Below are 16131 nucleotides of genomic sequence, written 5' to 3' on the forward strand. Positions count from 1 at the left end.
GTTTTCATTTGGCCCCGCCCCCTTCTGGAAGCCTTGCCCCTTTTTCGGACGTGCGCGCCCTGTCCCTCCTTCCCATCTCCAAAAGTTGGGAGGTATGCAAATGTATATGTAAAGTGCTCTGTACAGTGGCCCTGATTCAGAGCCGGAAGCTCTGACAGAGCTATAGCGAGCAGCCAGGAAGATGGTCGCGATGGTCAAGACCATCGTGACCATCGGGCTTGCGACGAGACCCTGGTGGTAGGGTCTCGTTGCCGCAAGCCCTGGAGTGCTTTTGGCTCTAATAGAGCCGAAAGCACTCCCACTGACATCACTTGTGATGTCAGTGGGGCCGGCCCCAGATGGTAGGTGTTCCCATGGGAACGCCTCAGTCTGGGCAGCCACGCCCCTGCCCCGCCCACCAAAGGGGGCGTGCTGTCACTCAACATCGACAGCACGCCCCCTCTGGTACGAGAATCGGAGCGACAGTTTGCCCATCGCTATCCGGGTCTCACGCATACGCACGACTGAGCCGACTCCGGCATGCTCATGCACACTGAGCCTCCATCGATATGCGCTTGCAAGTGGGTCTGAATCAGGCCCTGTATTCTTAACCTATTTGCTCCGCTAATGCCAAATGCCTCCACTAGAGGGGGGACTACCTATTTATCATTATTGCACTGGAAATTAAGATAATGCAACATGGTGTTTACGAATTATGGGGAAACAATAACAGAAAGTTATGAACAGGGTGAAATAGCAGGATCGTACAAGGCTAATTGAAATCAAAATCAGATAACAGAACAGAATGTTATAGCGGAAACTAGAGAATGACGGATGTGACGTCAGACCTGGCATTTGAAGCCTCATTGGGTAACTGACAGTAATGGCGGAAGTGGCTGTGTTGCTGCTGCCCGTGATGGCGGAAGTGGTGGAAGAGAAGATGAAACCGGACCCGGAGAGAAGCCGTTATCCTCATTGCGTCGTATGGACACCAATCCCTGTGTTGACGTAAGGAAGGGTTCTGTATGGCTATAGACAGTATGACAACCTATAGAGGAACAGTTGGTACAGTGCTATCTGTAGCTGCATTTGTGTATGTGGATGTGTTTGTCTGACACACACTGTACATGACATCTTTATAGTAAATTCAAAGTGTATTTTGTTTCTATATAGGGGGATGAAGCTGCCTGCAGAATGTTTAATGAATGGTCAGTAAAGTCTGACGGTTGCAAAAAGTTCAGTGACATCTTTTTTTTTTTTCTTTTTTTTTTTTTACAGTCCGGTTAATTTATGTCACTGGTGTTCTGTGCATGGGAGAATGAGCACTGTCAGATTATTATTGGCAGTTTGCATTCTGTTGATTCCCGTTCTCTACAGTGACTGGATGAGCAGCACTGACAGCTAAGGTTCTGACAGTCAGCTCTGGGGTTTGGTGGGTTCTTCTTAGTACACAATTGAGAGCTCAGCACACTATTCATGGCACCAGATAGGCTCAGCTTTGTATTGCTGGCACCAGATAGGGTTACATTTATTATTATTTGTTCTGGAGAGAACTCTGCTTCATAGAGTTGGCATCAGACGTGGCTTATTACTCTGGCACCAGAGATGGCACAGCTTTATATAATTTGGGACCCGTCATGGCTTAGTATGTTACTCTTGATATAAAACATGTCTCAGTTTTCTGTAGTTGGCACCAACTATGGCTCAGAAGATTATACTTAACACCATCTTGGATCAATACTTGGTTCTGGATGTTGATCAGCATAATATCTTTAACAGCGGCTATGGCTGAGCACATGATACTGCTGTTATTTTTTAATATGGTAACCAGATATGTCTAGGCTTTTTTTTTTTACTGCTCTTAAGATATCAGATGACTGTTTACTATTTGTCAAAATTACTTTTTAATTTCTATTGTGACAACTGTGTATATTTTATACTTATATCTGTGCAGTGCTGCACCTCTGAATACACATAGCCCCTCTAAAATAGAGGAGCGTCCTTGCACCCTAGGGAATGCTTTTGGTCTACAGTGCTAATTGTGAAGTTTAACATTGTACAGCATTCCAACACTGGGCAATATGAAAGATGAGCTGTATCCCTAATCTACTTCCACTATGTTCAAATAAAATGACACATGATAACAAGTACATTTTATGTATGCTGCTCATACTCCTATCGTAGTCTTCCATGTCAGGGTAGTTTTTGTGAAGATTGCAGCCATTAGAACATAATATAAAAATAAATTAGGGCTGAAAAGAACCTACAGGTGCACCTAATAATGGAGGCACACATAATTTGACGTCAGGTATCATACTGGCCATTGATATTTTTTCTATTTTTATTCCTCAAAACTTCATACAAGTTTCTGGATTTAGGATAGACTTGTGTCTACCATAAACATATTTATCTCCTATTGTATCAACTTCTACCACATTTGCTGTAAGGTGAATGAGTTATTCTTCCTAATGTTTCCCCTAAACCTGCTAGAGCCCAGTGTATGTGCATGTTCTTTTATTGTAATACACATAGCCTGCCCTATATTGTTGGCTTATCCCATGGATCTATCACCCTTCCTGGCTTCAATACTAAGAATATGGAGGTAAAAAGACTTGTTAATGGCAATTTGTTCTCCTATCCAAGATGAAATTATGTGAATAAAGCATAAAGTGTAGCGGCCCATACACGGTACGATATGCCTGATTTAGATTAATCGTAATGACCAAGCCTATACATCGTGTGTGGTATTTGTACGATTACGATGACTGTGCGCATACCCGCCATCGTAAATCTTATGGAGAAGATTTCGACCTATCGTGTACGATGTGACACACATCGTATGCAGTTTAGCTTGATCTACGATTCGATGAACGATGTACGAGGTCTAGCAAAATCCCTGGTCACTCCCCCCCCTCCATTTTGTGAGAGACGAAGCATCGGTATCGTATGTACAATCGTACACCATTTGACCAAATCTTATAGAGAATTTCAAGGGAAATCGTACAACACATCTTAACGTTAGGAAATCGCACTATGGGCCTGATTCAGAGCCGCTCGTAAGCGGCCGCTCGTTCGTTCCGAGCGATGTTAGCCCAACTGCGCATGCGTACGTATCGTTATACGCATGCGCTAACCAGTCAGTGCGGCCGAAATTCATGTGCTCGCAAAATAGCGAATGCCTGCTATTTTGAGTGACAGAAAGAGGCGTATGTGGGTGGTAACAGGGGAAGGTGCTTGAAAATGGGGAGTGGAGATCCGATCGCAGGCGTGCTTAAAGGTCAAAACGGGCGTTTTATGGGTGTGCATATTTAAAACAGCAGCGTCATTGACCACGTCACTGGGTTATTTTATAGTCAGAACTGCTCGCAAGATTGCGGTAGCAAACACCAACCCCAAGAATAGCGAGCAGTTCATACCCTTGTCGATGTACTCGATTAATCTAATAAATAGCGGACATGACGTAGGATGCGAGCGGCCAGGGGGCGTATTTTTCCAAAAAACGAACGCAAGTTTTGTTCGCTCGTTCAGACATAGAGGCGTGAACAGACCGCAAACAGCGAACGGTTCATTTGAATAGCCACCCCTTGTTTTAGAACGAACGACCGCAAATAGCGAGTGGCTCTGAATGAGGGCCTATGTATGGCCGGCTTATCATTAATAAATATGACTGAATCTTGTATCTCTTTACTTAGTATGCTTGTTGACTTATTTGGTTACTTTGCTAGTTTGAGAGAATGAGAACTGCTTATAGTGCACACCGCTTATTTTTACATTTTATGTAATAAGCTTGTATAATTATTGCATGACCATAATACATCTTTGGAATTTAATTCTTCAGATGGCTGTTTCCATTCATTGGCCATATGGGAATCTGTACATCATCTGGTGTGATCCGAGATTTTGCCGGACCTTATTATGTGTCTGTGAGTAAACTATGGAATGCTGAAAGCCACTTACAGAGATCTTAAAGCTATCCAGGGTCTCCTATATATTTGTTTTGCAATTTAATGCAAAAGCTAATTGTTTTATGGAGCTAAATTCTTAATTCAAATACACACTTATAATGTAATTGGGAGAAAAAACATCCCCTCCAGGGTTAGTAGATATTTAAACCTCTAAACATGTTTTATTATAGCTCAGTTCAGTGACTGCAATGCCTTCATTCCAAGTATCATTAAGTATCCCGTTATACCATTTTCTTTATATTAACTCGGCCTTCTTGATCCCTTTTTACAGTTTCAATGGCTAAACATGAATCTAGACTGAAACCTGGATATAATACACTTTCATGCTTAAGACGTGTCCCTAAAATGCAGATGCTAATATTGATATCATATTTACAGGCAGCAAAGAAAACAAACTTTTAATTAAAGAACATCTTAATACATGCATACAATATCGTGGGAAATTAAAATGTGTGTCTGCCTCTTATATAAGACAGAATTCTATGGTTGTGTTAGTTTTGATTCTTATTTGATTAGATCATATTTTTTATTACCTTGCCATGCCATATATCTTCATTCTAGCACCATACACCTGTCACAACCCATGCAGTTCCGCTTTCCTGCCTGGGGTGTCACTCTCTGCTCTGTTGCTTCTAGGACACTCAGCTGATTCAACAAACTGCTGATATACAGACCAATGTGTGCTAGAAACACCAGAGCAGAGAGTGATACCCCAGGCAGGAAAGAGGAACTGCACGGGCAGTGACAGGAGCAGGGTGCTAGAATGAAGACTATATAAGCTTTTAATTGTTTATATTTGTAACCTGATAAGCCTCAAGTACCCCTGACAGATCATGATACTTAGAGTTACTATGACCCCCAAAATGCTTTTCTTAATTATGTGTAGTACAAGAGAAAGCATATGCTTACTATAGATTTATGTAACTATATCAATACATCCAATGTGAAATCCTTTTTTTTTTATTTACAGGAGGATTGCATGGCATTTGGGAAGCCAGTCAAGTAAGTGGCTTTCTTACAATTATACATCTTCCTTTTCAACTCCTTATTTCTCAATTACTTCTCTGTTTGTTCTGGTTCCTACTCTTTAGATATTGGCAGCTAGATCCTAACCTTGTTTATGGTAGTGGCACCAATCCTTGGGATACAGCAGTCCATGAAGCCTCTGAAGAATATAAACATCGAATGGTGGGTAGCTCTCTGCTCCCCCCCCCCCCCCCCCCTCCTGCTTATCTCTCTTTCAGAGTAGCTTACACTATACTGTTACTGTATTGTATTATGTAGTATGGTACTGTAATCCTATATCCCTCACTTAGGGGCCGGTGTAGCAAACCTTCTAAAGAGTAGTGAAGTTGCCCATAGAAACCAATCGGCTTCTACCTATCATTTTATAGACTGTACCTGATAGATGCTACCTAGTAGCTGATTGGTTGCTATAGGTAACTTCTCCAGTTGTCCACACTTTAGAAGGGTTAATAAATTTTCCATTTAATTACGTTCCACAGCATGTTTCAATGTCTCTAATTTTTTTCTCCCATATATGTGATGATCTTGATTTGTCACATATTTTCCTCCTATCCTTGTAGCATAACTTGTGCTGTGATAATTGTCATTCCCATGTGGCCATGGCACTGAACCTTATGAAATACAATAACACATCCTGGAATATGGTGAAACTCTGCTTCCTGAGCCTGGTTTACAGCCGATACGTCAGGTGAGTACCTGTCTTTCACTACTTATGTGTTTAAGTGTATGCCTATATCACTGTGTTATTGAACACCTTGTGTACTTCTAGTGTTGGAGCCTTCCTGAAAACCTGGCTTCCCTTCTTCCTGCTGGTAGGGGTAATTCTCACAGTCATTCTCACTTTACACTTGCTGTGACCTTTTCTGTGTGGACTTCCCAATGACTATCAGCCATCCTGACCATACCCCCACCAGAAATACAGGGTGTGATGGAACAGAATTATCTACCCACTTTCTACTTCCTTGAGACTCGCATGGCTCCTATATCTTGTTTCTTTAAACCAACTGGAAATTGCAGGAAATTTTATTTTACATTTTTGTGGTATTATTCGGATAAGCAGGTACTCTTACTAACAATCGTATAGAACTTAGACTCTTATGTAATATAGCCAAACAAATAATTGGTGTCAATCTCACTCATAAGCACAGTAACACGTACACAGTACGGTTGTAAACAAAATGCCATGCTTGTATATCATTGGTGTAGTCAGCTGATGTTGTGTGGGAGTGCATTCGTGTATGTATTCTGTGTTCCTCTACAGCAGTCCACGATTGTAAAGTATGGATTTAGTTGATCAGTGTGCCTAATATTTCAGAGCAGCTGAAAAACAATATTTTAATGTGTATATATAGATTTTTGAAATGCGAGAGGGGTGGATAGGAGGGTGCATTTTTAGAGGTGTTCCTTGAAGTGCGAGAAATGAGCAACCATTTTTATTGGCAAAAAGGACTTAAGTCTTCCATCGGCTCTGAGTTGGTTAATTTGGATCTAATACTATATTGATAATGGGCAAGGGCTGGCTGGCAACTTTTAGCCTGGGGGGCAAATGCATGCAGGTGGCCCTGGCAGAGGAGTAGCGTGTAGCCAGGGTGCCCGAAGCACGTGCGTGCTTAGGCGCCCCCCCCCCTCAAGTGTTCCAGGGAGGAGGCGGCTCCATATGGAATTAATGTAAAGTAAAAATAAAGATATGGGGCAGCCCCCTGTAGTGGTGCCCATATGCAGTGCCCCAGGAGAGGACCCCTTATGCAGGCCAGCAGTAGTGCCCCTAGTAGTGATCCTCCTATGCAGTGCCCCTTATACAGTGCCCCCAGTAGTGGTCCCCCCTGTGCAGTGCCCCTTGTGACCCCAGTAGTAAGCCCCTTATATAGTGCCCCCAGTAGTGGTACCCCTATGCAGTGCCCCCAGTAGTAGTCCCCCTCCTTGTAGCTTGTAGTGCCCCCAGTAGTAGTCCCCTCTTGTAGTGCCCCCAGTAGTAGTCCCCCCCCCTTGTGGTGCCCCCAGTAGTAGTCCCCCCCCCTTGTGGTGCCCCCAGTAGTAATCCCCCCTTGTAGTTCCCCCAGTAGTAGCCCACCTTGTAGTGCCCCTAGTAGTAGTCCCCCCCTCCCTTGTTGTGCCCCCAGTAGTAGTCCTCCCCCTCGTAATGCCCCCAGTAGTAATCGCCCTTGTAGTGCCCCCAGTAGTATCCCCCCCCAGTAGAGAGAAACATAATAAATAAAAAAAAAAAAAACACTTACCTGAAGCTCCTGGTCCCGCCGCTGCTATCAGCTCCTCCGTCCGTCCTCCCGGGCCGCTTTGCATGACGTCATGTCGTCTCTCCCATTGCCCACTGCGGGAGCCGGAAGATGGCTCCCGCAGTGGTGGCAGCAGCAGCCGATGAGAGTCTGACAGACTCTCATCAGATGCTGAAGCAATCACACAGCTGCCGCCGCTGGCGCCTGTGTGTTTGTCACTGTGTAGCGCTCATCGAACAACGTCCGGTCAGCGCTACACGCGTGGAACAGCTGTGACACAGACTGCCCGCGGCCCGCATGGACCTGCGGCCCAGGGGGAGCACATGGCACCCTGCCCCCCGGCCCAGCCCGCCACTGATAATGGGATACACTTTGCCCCTGCCAGTTACACATTGGAGAAGCTACAGGTGCTTGTCCCAGAGGGGTGTCTGTGGTTACACCAGTTGGGCTCCTTGTGTCCCCATGACTTAAATGTTTGCAATAAACTAATGTAGTGCATTTATTATGACATAATGTGTGTATGTGTATATATACAGATGTGTGCTCCTTGCGCGTTAAGCAGCCCTTCTAATCGCACCATGCTGTGGCGTGACTCTGTAGAGCTGATCGTTTTTTGTGCGGCTTTTTATCTTTAAATGTGTCTTATTCACACAGTGATGTGAATAGCTAGCACAGACAGCTTCTGCTGATTAAAATGATATGCAGCATGCCTATGTTCTCTGTGCGTCTGCGGGTGTATCTGCATGTGAAATGCTACATTGTTGCAGCCTCTGACACTAACGTAGCATTTCACATGCAGATACACCCGCATACGCTGCTTATGCTAGCTTAGGCTTCACTGTGTGAATAAGACGCATTTGAAAGTAAAAAGTCGCATGAAAGACGCACGGTGCTACCGAGGCGCATGGAGCTTCCGCGTTATGTGTGGCGTGACTTGAAGCGCATGGATGATAGATGTACATGGACACATCTGTATGTGTGCATATGTATTCCAGACTACTTCCGATTTAGATATACTATTTTATAATTCATGATTTTTCTGTAACAATATCTGTATTTTAATTAGTGTGTTTGTATGCTTTGCATGAGTGAAAAACTATTTGGCACTGCAAATATTCGTAATGTGTCCTTTTTTCCCCCTCTTACATAAAACTGTTTATATTGGGATTTGTAACAAACTTGCAATAAAATATCTGATTTTGATATACTGCTCCATAGGCATTTTGATTTTTCTTTGACTGGAATTGCTTTTCCCAAATGAGGGAGGTCCAAGATGTTCTCTTGCTGTTATTGCATTGGCTTCCAGGACACCTATTTCTGCTCATCCGGGATCAAATATTAAAGGATTTGTACTTACACTGCTACCCTATGTCTAACAATACTTGCTTTTTGGTGCTATCGACACTGAATTATTAGAGCATTCACTGTATTCATTCTTCAGACAGAGGATGCACAGACGGTGTGCTGCTTGAGATTCAGGCTTCTCCACACACCCAGGCACTTTTATAGTTTGTTGCGGAATCGCCCAAGAGCAAAGGGTATAATGTGCCTTGAAATGCATATGGCCGACCAATCAAGTGTAGGGGTGAAAACAAAGACGTTTTGCAGTATGCATTCTGTCTTTTAAATGAGATCTTGAATATATTATTGTTTTCATAAAAGAATAGTGATGCAAGACTCAAGCCAGCTCTATGATTGGCTGCGAGTGGCTAATAAATGTTAAACAACCTTCAAAGAGACCTCCTTCTTTCAGACTTCTATCCAGGGCCGGCCCACCCGTAACGCCGACTATGCATGTACGTAGAGCGCCAGCCAGCACAGGTCGCTTTGATTCACGCACCCTCCCACCGCCACACTCCTTCCCGCAGCAACCCCCGCCGCCACACTCCTTCTCAAAGGCCGCCACAGGGAAGCTCCGCTAGCCGGGCACCCGCTGAGATTTTATCAGCAGGCACCCGGCTCCCCGCAGCGGCAGCTGGAGCTCACTCCTGAGCTCTGGCTTCCGCCTCCCCCCGCGGGCACTATGGGAGAGACGCAATGACGTCTTTCCCATAGTTCCAAGGAGCGGCGGACGCAGGATCGGGGCTTAAGGTAAATATTCTGTTTTTTTTTTGTGTGTGTGCGCGCACGCGTGGCACTCTTACAGGGGGCACTATTACACGGGGCTTATTACTGGGGGCACTTTTCAGGGGGAATTACTACTGGGGGCAAGTTTACAGGGGGAATTACTACTGGGGGCAAGTTTACAGGGGGAATTACTACTGGGGGCAAGTTTACTGGGGGCAAGTTTACTGGGGCCTTACTACTGGGGGCACTATTACAGGGGCCTTACTACTGGGGGCACTATTACAGGGGCCTTACTACTGGGGGCACTTTTACAGGGGCCTTACTACTGGGGGCACTTTTACAGGGGGCATTACTACTTGGAGCAATTTTACAGGGGCACTACTACTGGGGGCATTACTATTGGGGGCATTATTACAGGGGCATTACTAATGGGGGCACAACTACTGGGGACACTATTACAGGGGCCTTACTACTGGGGGCACTATTACAGGGGCCTTACTACTGGGGGCATTTTTACAGTAGGCATTACTACTGGGGGAAATTTTACAGGGGCATTACTATTGGGGGCACTACTACTGGAGGCTAACTACTTGGGGCATTACTACTGGGGGCACTTTTACAGGAGGAATTACTACTGGGGATACTATTACAGGGGCTTACTACTGGGGGCATTTCTACTGGGGGCACTAATACAGGGAGCATTACTTTTGGGGGCACTATTACAGGCACTCTACCACTGGGGGCACTACTACAGGGGGCATTACTACTGGGGGCACTACAGAAGGGGTACCACTGCTGTGGGCATTTTGTGTAAGTGCCACTACTGCTGTAGACATTGTACAAGGGTCACTACTACTGTGGGTATTGTATTAGGGGCACTACTACTGTGGGCATTGTATTGGGGCACTAATTTTGGCATTGTGTAATAGGGGCACTACTGTGTGTTAGAAAATAAATAAGGGACACTACATGGTGAATCAGGGGCACTATGGGCCCGATTCAGACCCGCTCGCAAGCGGGTCGATGTTGCCCAAGTGCGCATGCGCACGACGGAGGCGGCTCCATCGTGCGCATGCGCGAGATCTGAATAACGACGGCCAAGCCGTCGTTATGGGTCTCGCACCAAAGGGGGCGTGCTGTCGATGGTGATTGACAGAACACCCCCTTTGGTGGGCGTGGCTGCCCAGACGGGGGCCTTCCAATGGGAACGCCTACCATCTGGGGCCGGCCCCACTGACATCACTAGTGATGTCAGTGGGAGTGCTTTTGGCTCTGATAGAGCCAAAAAGCACTCCAGGGCTTGCGGCAGCGAGACCCTACCACAAGGGTCTCGTCGCAAACCCGATGGTCGCGATGGTCAAGACTATCGCGACCATCATTTTGGCTGCTCGCTATAGCTGTGGGTGGTCACCCACAGCTATGCGAGCGGCCAGGAGGCCGCTCCAAAAAGGAGGAGGGACGGCTCTGATTCAGAGTGTCCGGCTCTGAATCAGGGCCTATGGCCCTGATTCAAGAGCCGCTCGTAAGCGGCCGCTCGTTCGTTCTGACCGATGTTCGCACATCTGCGCATGCGTACGGATTTTAATACGCATGCGTGAACCAGTCAGTGCGGCCGAAAATCGTTTGCTCGCTATATAGCGAATGCCTGCTATTTTGAGTGACAGAAGGAGGCGTATGTGGGTGGCAACAGGGGAAGGTGCTTGAAAACGGGGGTGTGGAATTAGATCGCAGGCGTGCTTAAAGGTCAAAACGGGCGTTTTAAGGGAGTGCATAATTAATACAGCAGCGTCATTGACCACGTCACTTGGTTTTTTTTTTTACTCCGAACTGCTCGCAAAATAGCGGTTGAAAAAACCAGCCACAAGAATAGCGAGCAGTTCATACGCTGTTCGATGTACTCGATTAATCTAATAAATAGCGGACATGACGTATGGTGCGAGCGGCAAGGGGGCGTATTTTTCAAAATTACAACCGCAAGTTTTGCTCGCTCGTTCAGACTTAGAGGCGTGAACAGACCGCAATTAGCGAACGGTTCATTTGAATAGCCACCCCTTGTTTTGGAACGAACGACCGCAAATAGCGAGCGGCTCTGAATGAGGGCCTATGTGCGGTGTAATATGAATTAGATTGTGCTACTGTGTGGTGTAGTTTGAATTGGGAATACTATTGTGTGACCACACCCATTTCTTTTGAGACCTTTCCTTTAGCATGCCTCCCAACCATCCCTATTTTGGCGACAAAGTGTCCCAGATGGGGGGGAAATGGTGAATCAATGCCATGCGCATGCATGATTGCATTTATTAACTGGAGAAAGGGACAGGGAGCATGCCCAGCAGCTCCAAGAGCACTGGGCATGTACCCAGCATGATTGGAATTATGGGGCGGCGCTCGTGATTATGGCTTTAACCATGAGACCACACACCTTTCCTTTGTCGGATGCACGCACCTTCGGCATGTGCAAATTCCGCCAGGGGGGCGCCAAAATGTATCTTCGCTTACCAAAAATATTACACTCAGGCCGACCCTGCTTCTATGAGAGGATCTTTGTTAAAAGTGCCGAGTGGCAGGCCCGCAGAGAGCGGGCCTTGTTACTGTAGGGGGGCATGGCCACCGCTCTACAAAGAAATACATATATGAAAAATAGTATGAGCACACTGCACAGAAGCAGATCCAGGGGGGAAAAGGTGATCAGTGCGATCGTTTCCTTCCTTCCTGCACATCATATGGACAGAAGAGGCTGCTACTGCTCAGTGGCAAGGGTGGGAATTTACCTACCCTTTAAATAACAATAAAATTGGAGCAATCAATTTATACCTTTATACTTTATCCTTTGTCAGCAAAGAAGGACTGCTTCATGCTCAACTTGCTGATGCCAATAAATGATACTGGAGAGTGAGTGACTCCATCTCCCCAACTCCCAACACCTTTAACCACTTAACTCACGAATTGTTTTTCCAAAAACCTCTCCAAAATTGTAGGTTTTTTTTTTTTTTTTTTTTTTTATGGCTGAATTAGGTCAACAACATTTTATCCAACATGATTTTATAAAAAAAATATTTTTTTTAAACACCGTATACCATAAAAATAGCATTTTTTATGGTAGACTGTAATGAAGGCAATTGACCGCTGTACCATCGATGGCCGAGGGCTTCAACCATCAATAGAAACCATTGATTATTTGAGACCACAGCCACCGATGTTTCCTTAACATCGGTTTGCAAACCATCAATGGTCGGCTATCCCAAGTATACTGTATAGTGGGCCTGATTCAGACCCGTTCGCTTGTAGCGAGCCGATGTTTGCAAAATCTGCGCATGCGTATAAGTCGCAGTGCGTGTGCGAGAACCAGTCCGTGCGATCGCCCCTTGTACACAGACGCCTCGCTAGAATGAGTGACAGGACGAGCCGTTTGTGGGTGGTGACGGGTTGGTCGAGGGAAACGGTGGTGTGGTGGTACGAACGCAGGCTTGTCAGTGCATCTTAATGCCGTTTCAGAGGCGTGCATAATTAAGGCGCAGCATCATAATACACGTCACATGGCTGAAATATTTTGGATGTGACGTCATGACGTGACCTGGTGTCATGACGTCACAGTCCAATAACTGCTGGTGTGGGAGTGGCTTTGCAGCCATTCTCTCACCGGCTGCTTCTCTTCCACAGCGCCGGAGCCCCCTACGGATGCCACTGGACTGTCCCACACCACTGCCGGACTCCCCCGCACTTCACCGCCGACCCCCCTCGCACCTCGTCGCGGATGCCGCTGGAACCCCGCACCCTGCCATGGATGCTGCTGGACCCCTTGCTGACAACGCTGGACCCCCACGCACCCGCGTCAGTTTTGTGTTTTGCCCCATGATGAAGGTGCTAGTCGGCACAATTGTGTTTTGCCCCATGATGAAGGTGCTAGTAGGCACCGAAACGGCCGTCGTGCTGTTCTAAACATGATGATCTGATTGCTGTTACATCTGACTCCAGGCCCATATCTGCTAAGTATCTGTTGCCATGCACACTGCACTTTTTTGATTTGTGACTGAAGAGCCTCATTGGAGTAATTTCTGTGAAAACATGCATCCTTCATAAATATTGTTATTTGGCACTTATCTCTGGAGTGCTGTTTTTTTCTGGTTTTCACTGGATCCACGCTATAATATATCTATATCTGTGTGTGTGTGTGTGTATGTATGTATTTATGTATGTATGTGTGTAATATATATATATATATATATATATATATATATATATGTGTGTATGTATATATATGTGCCCTTCTAATAAGGCTGCATCTAAAAAAACGGATTTAGCTGAGGCGCCATTTTTGAAATGGGCTCCGCTTCCGTACTCGGCAAAATGGCTGGCGGGGACTGGATCCTTTTCGGATCCAGGCCCGCCGTCGACACCCGAACAGGCGCCGGTCCCGCAGCTGTCGGGTGCCGATGACGGTGCGAGCCGTGATTGGCTTGCGGCGGCCATGTTTGATTTTCAAAGATGGCCGCTGCAAGCCAATCACAACTCGCAATGTCATTGGAGGCGGCAGCACCTCAAGAGGACCACAGAAGCCATGGGGAGGTGGCAGCCACCCCCAGGTGAAGACTCCAGAAGCCCTGGCGGGTGGGCGCCCGCCAGGCGGCGCCATAAGTTCTAGTGGGCGGCAGCCATGAAAAAGAGCTGACATAGGCTGTCGCCCACTAGGTGGAGACACCAGAAGCCCTAGGGGCGGCAACCCCGTAAAAGAGCTGCCGCCCACTAGGCCAAGACGCCGAAGCCCTAGTGGGTTGGCGCCCGCCAGGCGAAGACGCTGGAAGACCTAGTGGGAAGGAACAGCCGCAAAAAAGAGCTGACACAGGCTGCCGCCCACTAGGTGAAGACGCCAAAGCCCTGGTGGGTTGATGCCCGCCAGGCGACTACGTCAAAGCCCTGGCATTCGCCAGGCGAAAACGCTGAAGCCCTGGCAGGTTTTCGCCTGCCAGGCGAAGTCGCTTAAGCCCTGGGGGATTGGTGCCTGCCAGGTGAAGATGCTTAAGCCCTGGGGTAGTGGCGGCCACGTAAAAGAGCTTAAAGGCCTCCGTCCCCCAGGTGACCTGTTAAATAAAATATTCCAATATTAAATTTTATTGTGTTATTTTAATTTTTAATTTTTTTTATTACAGGTGGCAGTGGGCCCTATTGCCCAGCATGCTGGTGCTTGTGGTTTTCCAAGTACCAGCATGCAGGGAGGCATCCTGGAACCTATAGTTCACCTGCAAAAGAAAATATTCTTTAAAATGCACCACATCACACAATCAACCCGGCACCCACTGCCCAGGGGTGCTGGGGATAGCCCCAGGCTATCAGCCTAGGCCTGGGGTGCCCTGTGGAGAGGGACCCTTTATTGGGGGGGTCCAGCTCCTCAGGGATCCCCGGCCTGGACTGACTAGCGGTCAGGATTGATTCTGTGGCTGGGGGCCTGGTGAAAGGGCTCCTCTGGCTGTGGCATCAGCCCCCCATTAGAAATAGTCCGGTGCTGGTTCTGGAGAATACAGGGGGACCCTACTAATTTTTTTCCCCTGTATTTCCAGAACCAGGACCGGCTCAGAGCCCTGTGCAGGTTGCGCTAAATACGGGGGACCCCTACGTCATTTGTCCCCCGTATTTTGGCATCCAGGACAGGTTGTGAAAAGCCTGGTGCTGGTTGTGCTCAATACGGGGGACCCCTACGTTGTTTGTCCTCTGTATTTAGCACAACCAGTACTGGAGCTTCAAAGCCCGGTGCTGATTGTTTTCTGGGGAGCAGGGCTATGGTTTTTTTTTTTTTCTTTCTGTTTTACACATTCAATTTTTAACAGATGCGTAGATGGATCTCACTGCTGCATTTGTGCATCTGTGATTTAATTTTCCTAGCTGCATACGCACTATCAGTGAGCCCACTGATGCCCCCTTTGCACTGTACCGCTGCCACTGCTCTGCACCACCGCTGTTGCCGCTACCCACACGCCTACAGCCGTTTCGCACTATGCACCTCCCAAACCAGCCTCCTGTGTGCTGTCCCCTCTTCCACCTGCGTTAGTGTACCATTTTGTTGCCCCTCTCCCCTGCAGGTGGCCCAGTTTGCTAATCCAAACCCTGATAGTTAATACATTTTAAAAAAGCTTTGAAATTCCATAGCCAAAAAAACCCTACGGTTTCACATGTCCCATTAAGGCAGCTTAGACAGGATCTGAAAATTCACAAAACCTATTGATTTTCTGCCACTCAAATTTGAAAAAGCAATGAAATAACGATCATTAGGAATTGGGGAATATATACAGTCAGGTGCATAAATATTGGGACATTGACAGAATTTTCTTATTTTGGCCTCTATTCACCACCACAATGGCTTTGAAATGAAACAAACAAGATGTGCTTTAACTGCAGACTTTCAGATTTAATTTGAGGGTAATTACATCCAAATCAGGTGAACGGTGTAGGAATTACAACGGTTTCTATATGTGCCTCCCACTTTTTAAGGGGCCAAAAGTAATGGGACTATCAACTCAAAAGCTATTTCATGGACAGGTGTGGGCTATTCCCTCGTTATTTCATTATCAATTAAGCAGGTAAAAGGTCTGGAGTTGATTCTAGGTGTGACATTTGCATTTGGAATCTGTTGCTGTCGACTCTCAATATGAGATCCAAAGAGCTGTCACTATCAGTGAAGCAAGCCATCATTAGGCTGAAAAATCAAAACAAACCCATCAGAGAGAGAGCAAAAACATTAGGTGTGGCCAAATCAACTGTTTGAACATTCTTAAAAAGAAAGAACGCATCGGAGAGCACAGCAACACCAAAAGACTCGGAAGACCACGGAAAACAACTGTGGTGGATGACAGAAGAATTATTTCCCTTGA

At 46.5% G+C, this 16131-nt stretch overlaps 1 protein-coding gene across 1 annotated transcript; it reads left to right on the forward strand.

Moving 5' to 3' along the window:
* Window positions 1-862: 862 nt before the first annotated feature.
* TMEM222 (transmembrane protein 222) lies at window positions 863-8404 on the forward strand. Its single transcript, XM_088442124.1, has 6 exons — window positions 863-987; window positions 3818-3902; window positions 4915-4946; window positions 5036-5132; window positions 5531-5658; window positions 5740-8404. Exons 1-6 carry the CDS (start codon window positions 863-865, stop codon window positions 5825-5827), a joined length of 555 nt encoding a protein of 184 aa, XP_088298250.1. The 3' UTR covers window positions 5828-8404.
* The last annotated feature ends 7727 nt before the right edge of the window (window positions 8405-16131 follow it).

Source organism: Taudactylus pleione, unplaced genomic scaffold, assembly GCF_031769625.1.
Source record: "Taudactylus pleione unplaced genomic scaffold, aTauple2 ptg000305l, whole genome shotgun sequence".
In the NCBI taxonomy this organism is placed as follows: Eukaryota; Metazoa; Chordata; class Amphibia; order Anura; family Myobatrachidae; genus Taudactylus; species Taudactylus pleione.